The sequence below is a fragment of the Pecten maximus genome, chromosome 19, assembly GCF_902652985.1.
Source record: "Pecten maximus chromosome 19, xPecMax1.1, whole genome shotgun sequence".
Taxonomy (NCBI): Eukaryota; Metazoa; Mollusca; class Bivalvia; order Pectinida; family Pectinidae; genus Pecten; species Pecten maximus.
The window spans coordinates 14,749,679-14,767,363 of record NC_047033.1 but is presented as its reverse complement, the minus strand read 5'-3'; the positions used below and the strand labels follow the sequence as shown (position 1 = coordinate 14,767,363).

General features: G+C 35.6%; 2 protein-coding genes and 1 long non-coding RNA gene across 3 annotated transcripts; 2 read left to right on the top strand and 1 right to left on the bottom strand.

Annotated features, from left to right (window-relative positions):
- The first annotated feature begins 4,247 nt into the window (after nucleotides 1-4,247).
- LOC117317430 (amine sulfotransferase-like) lies at nucleotides 4,248-8,144 on the top strand. The gene is made up of 5 exons (XM_033872240.1): nucleotides 4,248-4,422; nucleotides 5,288-5,611; nucleotides 6,803-6,906; nucleotides 7,152-7,338; nucleotides 7,612-8,144. The coding sequence occupies exons 1-5, from the start codon at nucleotides 4,248-4,250 to the stop codon at nucleotides 7,719-7,721; spliced, it is 900 nt and encodes a 299-aa protein (XP_033728131.1). The 3' UTR covers nucleotides 7,722-8,144.
- Nucleotides 8,145-9,355: 1,211 nt separating this feature from the next.
- LOC117317252 lies at nucleotides 9,356-10,237 on the bottom strand. Its single transcript, XR_004530153.1, has 2 exons — nucleotides 10,039-10,237; nucleotides 9,356-9,407 (listed from the first exon to the last, which is right to left on the bottom strand). It is a non-coding gene; the product is annotated as an uncharacterized LOC117317252 (long non-coding RNA).
- A 2,082-nt stretch (nucleotides 10,238-12,319) lies between these two features.
- Nucleotides 12,320-16,969, top strand: LOC117317905 (sulfotransferase 1A1-like). The gene is made up of 5 exons (XM_033872873.1): nucleotides 12,320-12,509; nucleotides 13,338-13,658; nucleotides 13,937-14,040; nucleotides 15,855-16,041; nucleotides 16,445-16,969. The coding sequence occupies exons 1-5, from the start codon at nucleotides 12,335-12,337 to the stop codon at nucleotides 16,552-16,554; spliced, it is 897 nt and encodes a 298-aa protein (XP_033728764.1). The 5' UTR covers nucleotides 12,320-12,334; the 3' UTR covers nucleotides 16,555-16,969.
- Nucleotides 16,970-17,685: the final 716 nt, after the last annotated feature.

The window sequence follows — 17,685 nt, the reverse complement described above, 5'->3', positions numbered from 1 at the left end:
TCAAATCAAGGTCAACATTAAAAAATTTAAAATGAGTTAATTTTTTTAACTACATGGCAAAGTGCATGATTCATCGATACGATGGTCGTGCGATAAAGAATGACACAGAAATGGCACTTTCGCTTTCGTGTTCGTTTTCCCGCCAAAATTCAAATTTTCTCAAAAATGCACTTATAATTTTCTTCTACCCCTATATCTTGACATACACAGATTTGATATTTAGTACAGTGATGGCATTTACAAATGCCTAAAAATTCTTTTTCTTTTCAATCACCTTCACCTTCGTTCAAGGTCACGGAGTTCAAATGATAAAAATCGAAAATTTCAAATTCTCTTAAAAACGGTTTGTTTGATCATATATAAAAGAATGTAAAGGTCAAATCATCAGGGGAAAAAAAACCAAAAAAACGCCAGAAACAGAAATTTTAAAAAACGTTTTCCTGTCAAAATTCAGAATTATCACGAAATTGCACGTGTCAAGACACGTCACCACTTTTTTATATACTGATTCGGTAAGAAGTGTCAAGGCGCTTCACTACTGTAGCATATGTTTAATACTAGGAGGAATAGGGATCTTTTTGGAGAATGCTTTTTATTTCGTACATAATATGGCTATCTGTGCCAAACTTCAGTGCCGAGACACTGAAGGGTGAAACAACCATATGGTGCATTTTAATTGATTATTTGAAATTTATGCTCCATTCGTATGTCCTTTGTACAGCCCAGACTTTAAACGTTGTGATATTCCATATGTTTTAGCCATGCTATAAATAAAACCACAATGGCCAGGTATAACATATGTAATATTTATAGTGTCGATTTCTTTGTATCTAAAAAAACGTTTCTTATCTCTATTCTGTAATCTGTGATTGATATGTGTCTTCACTTAGATCACGCATGGCCTAATTTTATATACTGCACATGAAAATTGTTTTTAACAAATTACACACTAAATAACTGTCCATAGCAAGAAAATTGCATGTATTTAGTTATACGTGTCATTTTAGATTGTGACCGGTATTTTACCTTGATTTGTATTGCCGATGATTCAGAAGACGCTTACTCTTCTGAAACACATGGCATTATCCTCTTTGTTCTTGAGTCTCCATGCAAATCTTTGTTTTGTTTATAGATTGCCCTCATTAAATTGATTTTGAGTTTTGACTTCGCTTACATGTTAACAGTCTTTGTTGTTTCATGTAACAATAAACCTAGTATAAAAGTAAACATATATATTATCTAGAGACAACAGGAACATGAAAAAAGACGTGTTAAAAAATTGCTATGATATTCATCTGCTCTTGGAAATGAGATATTCTCGTCCCCCAAAAGCTTACACAGATATACAGACCTGGGCAATCTTCACGAGGGAGTTGTTCAACGAAACGAATTTAAGTTCATATATGCCGTATTAAAAATGTTTTGCCTGTAAGCAAATAAAACGTAAGAAGAAAAATAAATTATTTAGAAGATGACAAAGAAGGACATAGATGAAAATATAAACGGTTTAGTAATGGCAGCTGAACCTGTTTCGTAATGGCACTCGATAAGTTTTTATGCACCTTCTAAATACAGTATATTGCAAACATTTACCTATCCTCCCTATTAAGCATTGCCTCGTCTGTATTTCATATGTAATTATATGCTCACACAAGCATCATTCTGGTTGAACAATATAGCTCACGGACAGTAGTGAAAGGCTGTATAGACCTTAAACAGGTGATATATAGCACAGAGGAAAAACACTAGCACTTATGTATACACCATTTTGTTAGCTTGAATATATTTAATTCTGGTCGCGATTTCCATCATCGCAGACCATTTTCTTGATCTTTTCAATCAAGCAGATACTGAGCTAAGATTTGGAAGACACTCTTCTACAAAGTGATAGCTGCATTCGCTAAAGATACCTGTACTTCCAAAGACTATAAGTCTCTTTCATATGCGTATGTGTAGGATAGGGATATTCCACCCGAGGGGTCACAAAATGTGGTGAAACCCGGGGCTTGCCGAGGGTTTTATCACATTTTGTGATCCCGAGGGTGGAATATTCCTATCCTACATATACACATAATGAGTCTTTTTCTCTCATATCACTACCAAATTTCTGTCAAAAGTGTCCCCAGCCAACCACTTTCTTCATTTAAAAAATATTTGATGGTTTTACTGCAAATACTTATGATATTCTGAAAGATCATACCCGATTTTGGCAAACTAAGTTTGCTCACAAATTTCATTCCTTTTATGGTTAAGTGATGCAAGAATGAATAACGCGCCGATAAAAACTGCCATGACTTGACTGACTTTTGACGTGTCCGTGTTCAAATTGTCAACATCCGAGAAAAAGAACATACTTTCAAAAATCAACGATAAAATGAGTTTTTCAATTTTACATATAATTTGATTTGCATTGAACGAAACACACTGTACTTTTTATTATCCAGTTAATTTTTTTTTATAAAATACTACGTGTGACGTCACGACTGTCATTGGCATTGCATTCATACATGTAGTTCAAGGCTATTGGGAGCGATGTCGATCTCGATCGCCATGACGCGGCGACGTGTCATGGGTTGTAATATTAAGTTCACGGTGATTTTTGCATCTTCATGTGTGAACCTTCGAGTTTTTCTGTGACAATGACGAAGGAATGTCCGTCGATAACGATGATCATATTGCAAGGCTAGGATGATAGTTAGTTTTCCTGGTTACTCTTCACAAATATAGACTCTGTGTTACAACTAAAATAAATATTTTCTTATATGAACATCGAGGGGTGTCATTTTTACCGAATCTTCGTTAATTTAAGAGCCATCAAACGAATAATGAATACTTCCAAATACACAGGCTACTGAGTAGGCCTACTGTAGAGTAAATAAATTCCCGGCCCCTGTGCTGACGCAGACGGAACCATTTCATCGGTTGTGGTGTTTGACATTTTCTTAAAACTTTTTTTTTATTTATGGCTTTTATTCAACTTCCGATCATTGCCCGGTGATTGTGCGTGTTTGCATATTTTTATTGGCAAATGACAAATCTGTACTGTATGGTAGGCCAGTCTGTACTATACAGTAACGGATTTATATTTTCGCTCTGATGAAATGTCTTATCGTTTAACCGTATCCTATCGGTTCCGACGATGAGGACTGTCAAACGTAAACACAAGCAGACGAGGTTGTACAATCTGTAAGAGTTGTCCCCCTTGAACGCGGATTGAAATGCGATGTAAGATAGATTTATCTACATATTGTTTAACTGCGACTATGATATGTCCATAAGACCCAGTGAATGGGTCAATGACTAGATAACAATATGCATTCACACGTCCCGAATCAGGGTCAACAGAATGTTCGACAACATAACATGTCGTCACATAAATACTTATGACCAACGTCTAGAAATGATTTTTACGAAAGCTGAAACAGGCCATAAGCGTATCCCATAGAATATTTCAAATATATGCAAAATCTTTGTAAAATAAAGTTATTAGTCAGATAAATTGTCATATGAATACGTTCCGGGTGACTTATTTAGAAATGACGTCATGGTATCGTCATGTGATCACAACAGATGTTTATCGCACTGTAACATAAACTCTTATTCGCTTTGTTCTTTGTCAGACGTCTTTGTATCAATTTTTTGTTTTGTATATATTTTTGACTTGTTCATAGATCTTTGGACGCAAACTGAACCTAATTTTTCTAAATGTGAATTTAATATAGATATATTGAGTATAAATCGGCATCATACAGCCATTTAGTCTTTTTAGAACTCGTCTATGATGTAAAGATTGAAAACCAAAGGTTAAATAAAAGAAATTGTATTTGATAGAAGAGGTGGACTGCACTTATTTAATCTGGTTTGGGAAATTGTGTTTACCGGATAAAAGAAGATTGGTATTACTGGTTATGAACTAGGACTTGGCCATCAAGGGCTACATTAATGGACACCCTGCTGTTGACACAGCAGCATTGAAGATCTTAGCGAATCTTTAACTGTTGTATAATAAAATTTCTTTGTTTGCGTCAATTGAGCAAACACTATATAATAAAAATGTTTCAAATCTGTTTCAAGTCATTGTTGAATAATGGAACGTTCACTCCAGGCCACCATATATAAATGTACAATAAAAGATAAAAAGGTTAAAAAAAAGTCACGTAAAATAGCCACTCGTCACATCTCGGCCGATTCCGTAACTCCATCGAGGTTAGCCGAATGGTAAAATAGCTTGGAAGGCCCATTCAAAGATGGCGGAGCAAGTTGAGATACGAAGCAAGGATGGGAGTTTTCAAAAATTGCTTAAATATGATGACAGGTACTATGTGCCTAATTTCGTTGGAAATGTAAAGGATCATCTTGCTGCAATAGATGTGATGGAGGTCAGGGAAGATGACACATTCATACTCACGTACCCAAAGTCAGGTTCGTATATAGATATGCTGGCCGTGTTTTTTTCCTATTCTGGAAGCATGTCTCAATTCTTACACCTGAATTGGTATATCCTGGGCATGGTTATGTTATAATAGCAAATCTGTGCGGTTTTCATTCTGAAGAGTGACGATGACACTGCATAATAGCATAGACTTTCTGATGTTTCAAGGCGTGAAATGCATGATGTTAATCGTATCGTATAACTGCACATAAAATGATTTTATTTTGAAAAGAAGAGAGAAAATTCGTTTGTGGCCTCTTAAAAATGCCTCGGTTAAGTTGATGAATTTTCTCATATAACCGTAAAGCATTATATTTTTCATTATAATGATTGCCGTGAACTCAGTTTAGTCATAGTGATATATGCACAAGTAAGAGACTTATCATAAAGATTGTAATTGAGAATAAATAATATTTCCATACAAAACACGGTAAATTAAACTACTGAAGAATGTTTTTCACTGAAAATGGCAAGTGACTGTTTCTTTTTTTTTTTCAAATGGATGCAATATTGAAGAGGTCATAAAACTTTTTATCAGTCTCCATAAATAAATAAATAATTGTCAAAATTGGCCAAAAAGCCATATTTCATTATTGTATACTGTCTTAGAGGTCTCTCTATTGGCGCCCGTCGCACTGACCAATCATGTATCTGTTTTCTTGTTCCGACATGTCCAGGTAGCAGTCTGTTCTGACCCATCTCGTGTACATTTTTCTAGTTTCGACATTTCCGGGAAGCAGTCTGTTCTGACCCATCAAGCGTATTTTCTGGTTCCCGACATGTTCAGGTAGCAGTATGGTCTGACCCAACACGTGTATTAATTAATATATTCAAAGCAATTTTCTAATTTTCCAGGAACCCATTGGACATTTACGCTAGTCAGCATGCTGCGTACAGGCACGACAATCTACCGCGGATCGCCCACGTTTTTAGACTATACCGACATGGAGACGCTTGATAAGCTCCCGTCCCCTAGAGTCCTGGCGACTCACCTAACCTTTGACTTTATGCCAAAACAGGTCAAAGAGGGGAAGGGCAAGGTCATTACAATTTTTCGTAATCCAAAAGATGTCTTGTCATCACTTTTTACCTTTTTGACAAAATTGGATCACCCAGATTTCCTGAGTAGGTACCATTTCAAGTGGGAGGGTCTACTCGAATTTTTCATGGAAGGCGAAAGTAAGTATCTGTTGAGACAAAATAATCCATACAATGAAGTTTTTTGCGCAGTTTTTTTTAAATGTTATCCTAAGGCAAATAATGATAATTTTTTATCATTAATAAAGCAGAAGTGTTATATGTAGTTTGAGAATGTCTCTAGTGTGAGATCAACAAGGTCGACATCTGTCACGGAAACCCTGATGTTCTGAGCAAGGATCGAAAAAGAGAAAAGCATAGAGGGAAAGGAAAATTCTTGAAATATGACAGAAATAGGAAAATACGAACATTCATTGCTATCGTGTTTTCTTTCCTTAAATGTATATGTATGATTTTAATTGGAAATTCTATTTTAATTGATGATAACGTGTGAATGTGTGAGTGTATCCAGTTCATCAAGAAATGATTAAATTTTCTTTGTTTTCATGGTAAATACTCAAATGTAATTGGTCGAAAAATTCTTTTCATTCTTCTATGAAAGAAATTCCGAGAATGGCGCGAAAAATGTGACGTCACAATACGACAATTGACGTTGCGTATTGATTTGAGAAAAAGAATCCCAAATAAAACCCGTAAAAATTGTACATAAAACATGTTTTGAATTAGAAAAAGACAATTAATTGAAATTAATTATAAGCATTGAGGTTGATTTTTTTTATCGGGGTAAGAAAAGAATTTTTTTTGCAACCTTTGAAAGAATCCGCTACGCGGATTCATACAGTTTGCAGAAAAAAAATGTTTTCAAACCCCGATGAAAATAAAAAAGAAATCAACCTCAATGCTTAACACATTCGTGCAAGTCTAGGAAAATACTTCAGTTTTACTCCCTTAACGATATTTACAAGAATAAAAGGCATAGTTGCACCGCAACATCAATACCAAATCGTATATGAAGGAAACAAATGTATCCTTAAAAGGTTTTGATAACGTCCATGAGTCTCGTTAAGTACAGCATTTGAAAAATGCAAACACGAAAAACAGAAGAAAATTGAAATCAAATGAAATAGTTGTTGAAAAAGGAAAGTTTCACGAAGACGATAGAAATATAAGAGCATTACCCTCTATAAGTATCGCGTTATCATTTAAAGGTGTGCTTGTGAATTTGATGTTAGTTTTATGTTGTTGTTTTTTTATTAATATTTACCTATCTTTGATAAAATTTCATTTATAAATGACAGTTTGTTAGATAATTAGTAGTAATGTATTTTACAGCTTACTGCGGATCCTGGTTTGATTACATACAGAATTGGGATAAAGTGATGGCGGAACATAGGGGGAACAACGTGATGTACCTCATCTATGAAGATATGATACAGGTTAGCTACAGGTCGGACAGAAAAGAGAAACCAATTCTTATGAAATTTCATGATTTTGTATGAATGTTTAAATACTGCTGTTACTAACTAACATTAATGAGATTTATACTTAAAACTGCATTCTATTTTTATTTATTTTTTGCATATATTTAACCAAGATTATTACAAATGACTAAGTGGTAAACAATAGCTCTCGGGTGTTATATTATACAATTATATATATATATATTGTGTGCGAGATACAGGACCTACGTTCCAATGTGCAAAAGTTGGCGATGTTCCTTGGGGTGTCTTTCGGACCAGACTACCTGGACACGGTGACTAAAAAGTGTACGTTCCTGAACATGGTTACAGAAGCCACAAAGGCGGCCGCACCATCCGAACAGTGGAAAGAAGTGACCAAAAATAAAACACTTCCTATCTACAGGAAAGGTTAGTATCTGTCGAGTGAAAAGGAATGTCTTGCTATACACTGATATTTTAATTTCTACAGGATATGAGGTTATATAACGATTGATGTTAATGGAGTTAATCTATTTGGTACCGTTCCTATTGTCCTTGTATATTCCAGAGTCTTGGTCCAAATTTTGATGTGTATTTCTTTATTTTATCTATGTATATTTACATTGAAAGTTCCTTTATCGAGCGTAGTCGTTGATCCTGACACGTCTCCATTTGTTAATTTGAATCATTTACTTGTTTCAGGTGAAGTCGGGGACTGGAAAAATTACTTCACAGTTGCGCAAAATGAATATTTTGATAAAGTATATAACGAGAAAATGGAAAACTCAAGTTTCGATTTCAGATTTGAATAACAAATTAACAAATATCCTGGCAACATAGAACATAATCGGAGCTGACTGTTAATACATAAATAACGGAAATGGCGAATTATGCTATAACAGACATATCATGGAGGAACAGGGATCATTTTAAAGAATTAATTTTTGATGGACACAATATGGCTGTCAAATGACGAGAGAGATAGAGTGATTTCCAAGAAGGACCAGGCAGCTGAGTGATCCCCTAACATTAGTAACAAGTCAATTTAAGGACCAGACAGATGTGTTATGTCCTTGGCATCAGTGGCAAGTCACTGAAGGACGCAACAGCTATATTTATGATGAATATCAATTAACTATTTGAGATTTACTCTTTGATCTTTTGTACAGCTCTCACGTGATATACAGAAAGCCACAGTAACCAGGTATAGCATATGTAATCTTTTTCATATCTTATCCTTTCACAAGTTTCGCTATAATGACAAATGATTTTTATAGATTACACACTTATAATATTTAATGGTTTTGTATTACTTTCTTCAGTGATGATGTTGGTGATGATGATCAAGTCATAACTGTAGACTCATTGGTTGGCCAACGTTTTATTATAGTTTACGTACATAGTAAACATACAAACATAGTTCATACAGTAGTGTAAAAACTTATCCTGGGCTGAAAGCCCAGGACATTGTCTTGGAGTGGCCCGTTGACCGCCCCTCGACTACTGCCATGCACTGCTTAATATGTGGTCCTTAAATACTAAAGATACACATGTCCAGTAATCCACGTGGCATGGTGATGTAGACATTTACGTAATATAGTTAGATAATACATGTTAACGCCAGGTATTTAATATTATGCCCCCGGCACTCAAGATGGTCAACAGACATGTGGTCGATATAAATTAGATAACCTAGATTAATTCATGTCTGGTAAATATTTGGCTGTCTGTCTATACATATACTAATGTACTGATGGACCAATATTTTTGTCTATTTAAATTAAGCATTTTAAAAATAAAACAAGTTTCGGTACACATTGTATAACTGCCCGTAGCAAGTACGTTGCATGTAGTTGGTCATGCCTGAGGCTGAACTATCGCCACACTATCATTTTAGATTGTCACTAATCCCGGATTTGACCCAGATTTTATGGCGGTTGAAGCATATGACGCTTACTCTTCTTGAACACCTGATCTTATAAAAAAAAAAATCTTTTGAAGGAGTCTTCATGCAAAACTTTGTTATTTACATTCTGCACTCGCTTAATTGATTTTGAGTTTTGAATGATGATTTCGTAATGATGTGAGTTTTCTTTGTTGTTTGTATCCATGTAACAAATTACCTAGTATTTAAGGAAACAAAAATGTTGTCCAGAGATTTTTATCGGCTCCTTTGGGAAACTATATATTTGTTCGCCGATAACTTCTGCAGATGAAGATGAACATACCTGGACAATGTTCACTAAGGAGTTATTCAAAGAAACAACGACAAAAAGAAACAAGGGCATGGACGAAAAATAAAAGGGGTTCCTCTGATAGTTAAACTAATTTCGTTATGACACTCGATAAGTTTATGCACCTTTTAAATACAGTAAGCATATACATATCCTCCTTATTTGGACATCGGCTACACTGTTTTAATATGTAATCGTATGATCACACAAGCTGTGATGTTATACGACTTTATTCCACAAAACTCCCCGGAGGAAGGTAAAAGACTACAACATATGAAAATGAAAACACAATGAGAATATGATACAGATGTACACGCTGTCACTATGCAAACCATTATGTCTAAGATATGCCTTTCTTTCACTGATATTCGAATACAAAACTGATTTTGAGCAATAATCGGATATTTAACACAAATATCACTTAATAAACTGACTAGATTTCTTTGCTGGATATATATACACTATCTTTGGAGTATTCATGGATGGACAGAGTAACAACAATAGTTTAAAACACATTTATAGATATAATTAACTCAAATGACTAATAGGACGTTTTGCCCAAGGTAAGTAATAATAGGACGAATTGACCTAATCGCTTTCTGACCAAAATACAACTATAATTCGTCTGATGTCTTATTCCTACACTGTCGCTGAGTAGAATTTACATAAGACATATTAATAAACTAATATACGAAATAATACTGACATATATAGATCCTAAACATGACTAGATGGCACGGACCATGTGCTTCACTGAATGACAGACAGTTCATATGACTGACATTTCGAACACACATACAGATCATATCTTTTACAGACTAATGTTGACAATCATATAATCAATGCAATAAATGTTCGATCGGCAAGAATTGATATGGGCAGGGAATAAACTCACCCTGTGGGGGACCTAAAGTTTCCTTTGACATGAAATGTGTACAGTGCCGGAGCACGCCATTGCAAACTTCCTCTAAGATTGCCAAAGGGTACGACTAACGTCTAGACCGCAATGTCCGGATCATACTAAAACTCGGACCGTAATGTCCGGATCATATTGTAATCAAATTAACCCTGTGATACAATGTAATTATGGTAACATAACACAAGCATCATTCTGGTTGGACAATATATTACGCGGACAACGGTGAAAGGTCAAGCTTATAGACCTTGACAGGTGACACAGAGCACAGATAACACTATTACTTATTCATACAAAGCTCTTTAAGCGTGCAAGTTGCTTATTATGTTGGAAATTTCAAACCGTTACATACCTATATGTGATCCCCCCCCCCCCTTTTTAAAATTTTTTAATCTAATGAATCTTGGTCTAAGATAACAAACAGAGCTAATCTACATTTAGTGATAGCGTCATTGGCTTTATTACGCTAAAGCTACTTCGAAAGTTGTCATTTTTCTTGCTGATTGTGTCTGTCTGCTCATTAGCCCCTAGAAAGCCTTAAAACGCTGAATCTCGTCCGGACCTAGCAAAACAGAATTCAATATCTTTTGATTCAAATCTAATATAAACAAGTTTTGCTTTATTAGAAAAATACTAAAAGTGTTTTTATCCTTCTGATAATAGTGCGATGGCTAAAGTAATTTTAAATAAACGAAGTAGATTTTATCTTGTACTATCCAGTTATAACGACACATTCAATCGTCCTACTTATAGCTGCAACTACTTCACGTCTATATGACCCAGTGTTTGTAAGCCAATGACTAGATAACAATATGCATTCACATAAGCCGATTCAAGGTCGTTGGAGATTTCGATAACGTAACGTGTCGTAGCAGAGATACTTGTGACCAGTGTAAAAAAATGATAACAGGGAGGACATATCTACGACAGCTGAGATTAGCCATAGGCTTATCTTATATACTATTTTAAGTTAATAGTTATTTATATAGTCAATATGAATACGTTCCGTGTGGATGATTATAGTCTGGTGATTATACCAGATGTGTATCGTACCGAAAAATAAACTCTTACTCTCTTTGTTCTTCGTCATAGGTATCCATTAGAATTATTTTTTGTTTATATTTTTGCCCGGTTATAGCCTTTTGGATAAAAACTAAAGCTTATTTGTTTAAGGAATTATTCTTATTTTTATCGTTTACTGGTGTGTAAACTTTTGTTTTACAGATATTTGAAATAGAGCTCGTTAGTGCGCCATGTTGAAACATCTTTTTTTTTAAATGCAGTTTATACACCAGTTAACTAAAGAAAACAAAACTATGCCTGATTTTTATACTTTAACCTGTGTTTTTATCTAATGCTATTTGAAGCTTCAATCAGCATTCATTTTTCGGCGTAATACAAATAGACGTAACAGCTGAACAATTAATGAAATGTCAAAAAAGCTGATTCCAAATTTGGCGGGAAAGGTTGTCAGCTACAGGAATCAACAAAATGTAGTTCCAGATAACATCGTTTTTATTCGATTTCTGTAGCATATTTCAAACATTTTATTTTTCATCATTATATTTTTGTTATTTGATTGGAAATAAAGTCAAAACAAAATCGATAATAGTCATTGAGCATTCACACTATTTGCGCATGCATGCACCGGTCCGGCTTGTATTCCTACGTGTCACATTTGATTTACCCTTTTGTAAACTATGTGTTCGATAGTAAGGTTATATAACGGACACATACACCAGAAAGGTAATGTTTTAAATGTAATTTAATATACTGCAGATATATTCAATATTGAATTGCAACATACAGCTGTTTAGTCTTTCTTGAACTCGCAAGTGATACATAGACAGGAAATCCAACGTAAAATAAAGAAAATAATATTGGATTGAAGCAAAGGTAGAAGAGGAGATACGCTGAACTAATTTAATCGTGTTTGAAAAGGTTGTTTACTGGTTAAAATAGGATACTCTTTTCGCATAATCTGCATTAGTGTTACTGGTTATGAAATGAGACAAGTTTATCAACGGCTACGTTTAATGGACCTAGTACTGTTGGCAAAGCGGTATTGAAGGTGTTACTGCATCCACTACAAATGTATAGTTAAAAGTGCTTTCTTCTTGTGAGTATTTGCGCAATAAGTCTATGAAAACGCTGTTTTCAAATCTGAAGTCATTCTCGACATATTTTACGTCTACTCGAGGCTACCATATATCAATGTACATATTCTTTTTAAACTATGTTATCTTGTACAACCATTACGAAGGCTCATTTAAAGATGGCGGAGCCAGTGGAGTTTCGAAGCGAGGACGGGAGCTTAATGAAATTGCTTAAGTATGATGACAGGTATTATGTGACCCATTTCGTTGGAAACGTCAAGGATCATCTTGCTGCAATAGATGCAATGGATGTCAGGGAAGATGACACATTCATAATGGCATACCCTAAGTCAGGTTTGTATATAGATGTATTGGGCTTGTTTGAGATCTCTGAATCTACCTTAAATATCCTTCCAACACTATACCATATTATCGACAGGGTGGGTATATATAAATCCCTTATTACCTTACCACCTTACTACATGATTTCATATTTTCTCCCTATTCTTGAAGCTTGACTCAGTTCTTACACCTGAATTGGTATATTTTGGGCATGGCTATATTATGATAGCGAATCTGTTGTGGTTTTCAATCTGAATAGTAACGATGACACTGGAGAATAGCAAAGATTTTCTAATATTTCTAGTGCGAGAAATGCATGATGTAAGTGGTATCGTATAAACAGCACTTGAAATGATTGCACTTTAAAAAAGAAGAAAGATACTCATTTTGTGATCTCTTAAAACTGCCATAGTTTATGAAAACTGTGATTTGAAAATATGAATTTTCACATATACCCGTAAAGCATTACACTTTTGTTAATGAAAACCGGGAACTTAGAATAGGCAAAGTAATAAATGCATAAATAACAGAATTGTCAGAAAGCTTAGTATTGAGAACAGTAACAGGGTAACAGCCTTGTCTAGCCCGTCCACGTGTCTTTTATGGTTCCGAAATTTCCGAGTGGCAGACGGTCTGACCCATTATGTGTGTGTTTTGTGGTTCCGCCATGTCCTAGTAGCAGTCTTGTTTGACTAATTACATGTTCTTTTTCTGGTTCTGGCATTCCCGGGGTAGTGGACTTGTCTAGATTTTACGGACAGATCATTCCATTATCATCGTTCATTTAAACATAATTATAGTTATTCTATTTAGATTATTATATTTAAAACAATTTTGTAGGAACCCATTGGGCATTTACCCTAGCCTTCATGCTTCGTACAGGGGAGACAGCCTACCGCGGATCGCCCACGTTTTTAGACTATACCGACATGGAAACGATTGATAAGCTCCCGTCTCCAAGAGTCTTCGCGACTCACATTGCCTTTGAATTGATGCCAAAACAGGTCAAAGAGGGGAAGGGCAAAGTCGTTGCAATATTTCGTAATCCAAAAGATGTCATATCGTCACTTTACGCATTCCTGAAGAAAGTGGATCATAAAGATTTCTTCAGATGTCACAACACATGGGAGGGCCTTCTCGAATTTTACATAGAAGGCAAGAGTAAGTATCAATAAGACGAAGATGGCCTTGGTATGCATTCAAAATGACCCCCCCCCCCCCCCCTCCCGCTAAAAAAATAAATAATAATAAATAAATAAATAAATAAATAAATAAATAAATAAATGTATATTTATTTCATCAAGGGCACATGTAAATATATCTCTTTTTGAGAACCGCAATTTATGTTGTGATTTCTTAATGTAAATTTTCTTCCATCAAATTTTACGTTTTGAATTGTAATACGTTAAATATTAAGTAGAACACATTCTGTTCAATAGTTTACTACGGTTCCTGGTTTGAATACATGAAAAACTGGGATAAAGTGAGGAGAGAGCACAAGGGGAATAATGTAATGTACTTCATCTATGAAGATTTGATACAGGTAGGCGTAGTCAGTTACAAGTGATTAGATTGTTTACCACTGTGACATAATTCGAACTGAGTCAGTAACAAGTGTCTTGATGGTTCACCACTGTAACATGTCTTTAGCTGAGTCCGTAACAAGTAACTAGATGGTCCACTACTGTGACATACCTCAAACTGAGTCAAAACAAGTCACTAGATGTTTTACAGCTATAACATACTTCTAGTTGAGTCAGTAACAAGTGGCTAGATGGTTCACCAATGTAACATACCTGTGGCTGAGTCAGTAACAAGTGAATAGATAATTTACCACTTCGACATACCTGGCTGAGTCAGTAACAAAAGACTGAACGGTTCTCCATTGTGACATAATTCTAGCTTAGTTAGTAACAAGTGACTAGATGGATCATCACTGTGACAAACCTCTAGCAGAGTCAGTAACATGTGACTAGGTGATTATCCACTGTGACATACCTGTAGCCGAGTCAGTAACAAGTGACTAGATGGTTCACCACTGTGACATACCTCTAGCTGAGTCAGTAACAAGTGACTAGATGATTCACCACTGTGACATACCTCTAGCTGAGTCAGTAACAAGTGACTAGATGGTTCACCACTGTGATATACCTTAAGCTGAGTCAGTAACAAGTGACTAGATAGTTCACCACTGTGACATACCTCTAGCTGAGTCAGTAACAAGTGACTAGATGGTTCACCACTGTGATATACCTGTAGCTGAGTCAGTAACAAGTGACTAGATAGTTCACCACTGTGACATACCTCTAGCTGAGTCAGTAACAAGTGACTAGATGGTTCACCACTGTGACATACCTCTAGCTGAGTCAGTAATATGTGACTAGATAGTTCACCACTGTGACATACCTCTAGCTGAGTCAGTAACAAGTGACTAGATGGTTCACCACTGTGACATACCTCAAGCTGAGTCAGTAACAAGTGACTAGATGGTTCCCCACTGTGATATACCTGTAGCTGAGTCAGTAACAAGTGACTAGATAGTTCACCACTGTGACATACCTCTAGCTGTGTCAGTAACAAGTGACTAGATAGTTCACCACTGTGACATACCTCTAGCTGAGTCAGTAATATGTGACTAGATAGTTCACCACTGTGACATACCTCTAGCTGAGTCAGTAACAAGTGACTAGATGGTTCACCACTGTGACATACCTCAAGCTGAGTCAGTAACAAGTGACTAGATGGTTCACCACTGTGACATACCTCAAGCTTAGTCGGTAACAAATGACTAGATTGTTCATCACTGTGACACACCTCTGAGTCAGTAACAGGTGACTAGATTGTTCACCACTGTGACATACATCTGTCTGAGTCAGTAACAAGTGACTAGATGGTTCACCACTGTGACATACCTCAAGCTTAGTCGGTAACAAATGACTAGATTGTTCATCACTGTGACATACCTCTAGATGAGTCAGTAACAAATGACTAGATGGTTCACCACAGTGACATACCTCTAGCTGAGTCAGTAACAAGTGACTAGATGGTCCACCACTGTGATATACCTCTAGCTGAGTCAGTAACAAGTGACTAGATGGTTCATCTCTGTGACATACCTCTAGATGAGTCAGTAACAAGTGACAAGATGGTTCACCACTGTGATATGCCTCTAACATATCACTTAAAAAAATCACCGCTGTCAGATACCGAGTGACTCGACGCTCAATAACCATTGCCCATCTCAGAAACAAATATCATGACCCTTCACGTCTGTCGCATATATTTAATCAAGTTAGTATCAAGCGACTATATAGTAAACAATAGTGACTGATATATAACATTTTACATTGGATGTAGGACCTACGTTCCCAAGTGCAAAGGTTGGCGCTGTTCCTCGGGGTGTCTTTTGAAACGGAATTCCTGGACACTGTGACTAAAAGGTGTACGTTTCGGAACATGGCTACAGAAGCCACAAAGACGTTTACACCATCCGAGCAGTGGAAAGAATTTACCAAAGATAAAACACTTCCTATCTACAGGAAAGGTTTGTATTGGTCGTGTTCAAGGGAATTTCTTATTATACATGGATATTTTAAGCTATGCAGAAAAGTTTAGAATCGGTCGTGTTAAAGTGTTGATGTTTGATTATACACTGAGATTTGAATTTCTACAGGAAATGTGTGTATCAATCGGTCGTTTTAAAGGGAATTTCTTGTAATACTTTGATAATTTGGATTTCTTTCCTGCACCGCTCCTATTATCCTTGTATTTTCATGATGTCCATGTTAATCAATATTTTGATAATATGTTACCTTTGCTTTATCTTTTTTTTAGGTAGAACTAATTATATTATACTTTTGTTCTTATATCTACCATAGACTGTTAACTTTGAAATGTTATCCTGGCACCGCTCCATTATGTTAATATGAATGGATTACTTGTTTCAGGTGAAGTCGGGGACTGGAAAAATAACTTCACAGTTGCTCAAAATGAACACTTTGATAGAGTATATAACGAAAAAATGAAAAACTCAAGTTTCGATTTCCGATTTGAATAACAAGTTTCCTGGCAACACAGAACAAGTATGATAGCCAATATATAGAAGTAACTGAAATGGCGGCGAATAATGCTCTACAGACATTCAATCAAGGAATAGGGGTTAATTAGGAGAATGTATTGAATGACATACATACTGTGGCTATCAAATTACGAGGGAGGACCAGGCTGCTAAGTGATGTCCACAACATTAGTGACGAGTCCTAGAATGACCAAACAGATGTGTGATGCCCTTGACACGAGTGACGAGTAAATCACAGGCGAAACAACTATATAATGCATTTTAATTCTTTATTTGAGATTTTCCATCTTCACGTGTATGCCTTTTGTACAGCTCTCACTTTTAAAGCTGTGCGATTCTATATGTTATAGCCATGATATCAAGTAAATAAAATTGACCAGTTATGGTATGTTTTATCTATGTCATCTTTATTCCTTTATTTTTGAAAAACTGTACCTTATCTCTTTGTAAATATTTTGTTAATTAGTGTCTACATAGCGATCTAGCATAGCCTAATTTTACTGAGTAGAAAACATCACATGTTTTGCTATAATTTAAAAATGTTTTTATCTATTACACACTATATAACTATCCCTAGCAAGCACGTTGCATGCTATTGATGGTACCCTGATCTGTCACCACACTAACTGTCATTTGAAATTGTGACTTAACCCAGATTTGACAGATTTATATGGCGGGTGAAGAAGAAGACACTTTCTCTACTGGAATACATAGCTTCCTTCTCCTTATACATCTAGATGAATCTCTATGCATATTCATATCTTGTTTATATTTTGCAATCGCTGAATTTATTCTTAGTTTGAATTATAACTTGGCTGTCATGTCAGAGTTTAAAAAGTGTTGTTTTTTCCCCTGTAAACAGATAAAACACTTGAAGAGAACAATAAATCATTTACAAGATGAAAAGAAAACAAGTACATGTTAAAAGTGGTTATCCTGAGAGTCGAACCTATGATAGGTAACACAGGAAAAAACACTTGTACTTACTCTATAACCCCGTTAGGTTGCACATGCGTTACTATGGTGATTTCAACCGTAACATGCCTATATGTGAACATTGTGCATGCTCTTTTCAATCGAATAAATATTTGCTAAGATAACGAAAACAGC

Bases quoted from the DNA above. Each gene is read 5' to 3' on its own strand.
- LOC117317430 (XM_033872240.1), top strand. From the start codon at position 4,248: ATGGCGGAGCAAGTTGAGATACGAAGCAAGGATGGGAGTTTTCAAAAA. The intron at 4,423-5,287 runs GTTCGTATATAG...CTAATTTTCCAG, and splicing joins ACTCACGTACCCAAAGTCAG to GAACCCATTGGACATTTACG. The intron at 6,907-7,151 runs GTTAGCTACAGG...TGCGAGATACAG, and splicing joins TCTATGAAGATATGATACAG to GACCTACGTTCCAATGTGCA.
- LOC117317905 (XM_033872873.1), top strand. From the start codon at position 12,335: ATGGCGGAGCCAGTGGAGTTTCGAAGCGAGGACGGGAGCTTAATGAAA. The intron at 12,510-13,337 runs GTTTGTATATAG...ACAATTTTGTAG, and splicing joins AATGGCATACCCTAAGTCAG to GAACCCATTGGGCATTTACC. The intron at 14,041-15,854 runs GTAGGCGTAGTC...CATTGGATGTAG, and splicing joins TCTATGAAGATTTGATACAG to GACCTACGTTCCCAAGTGCA.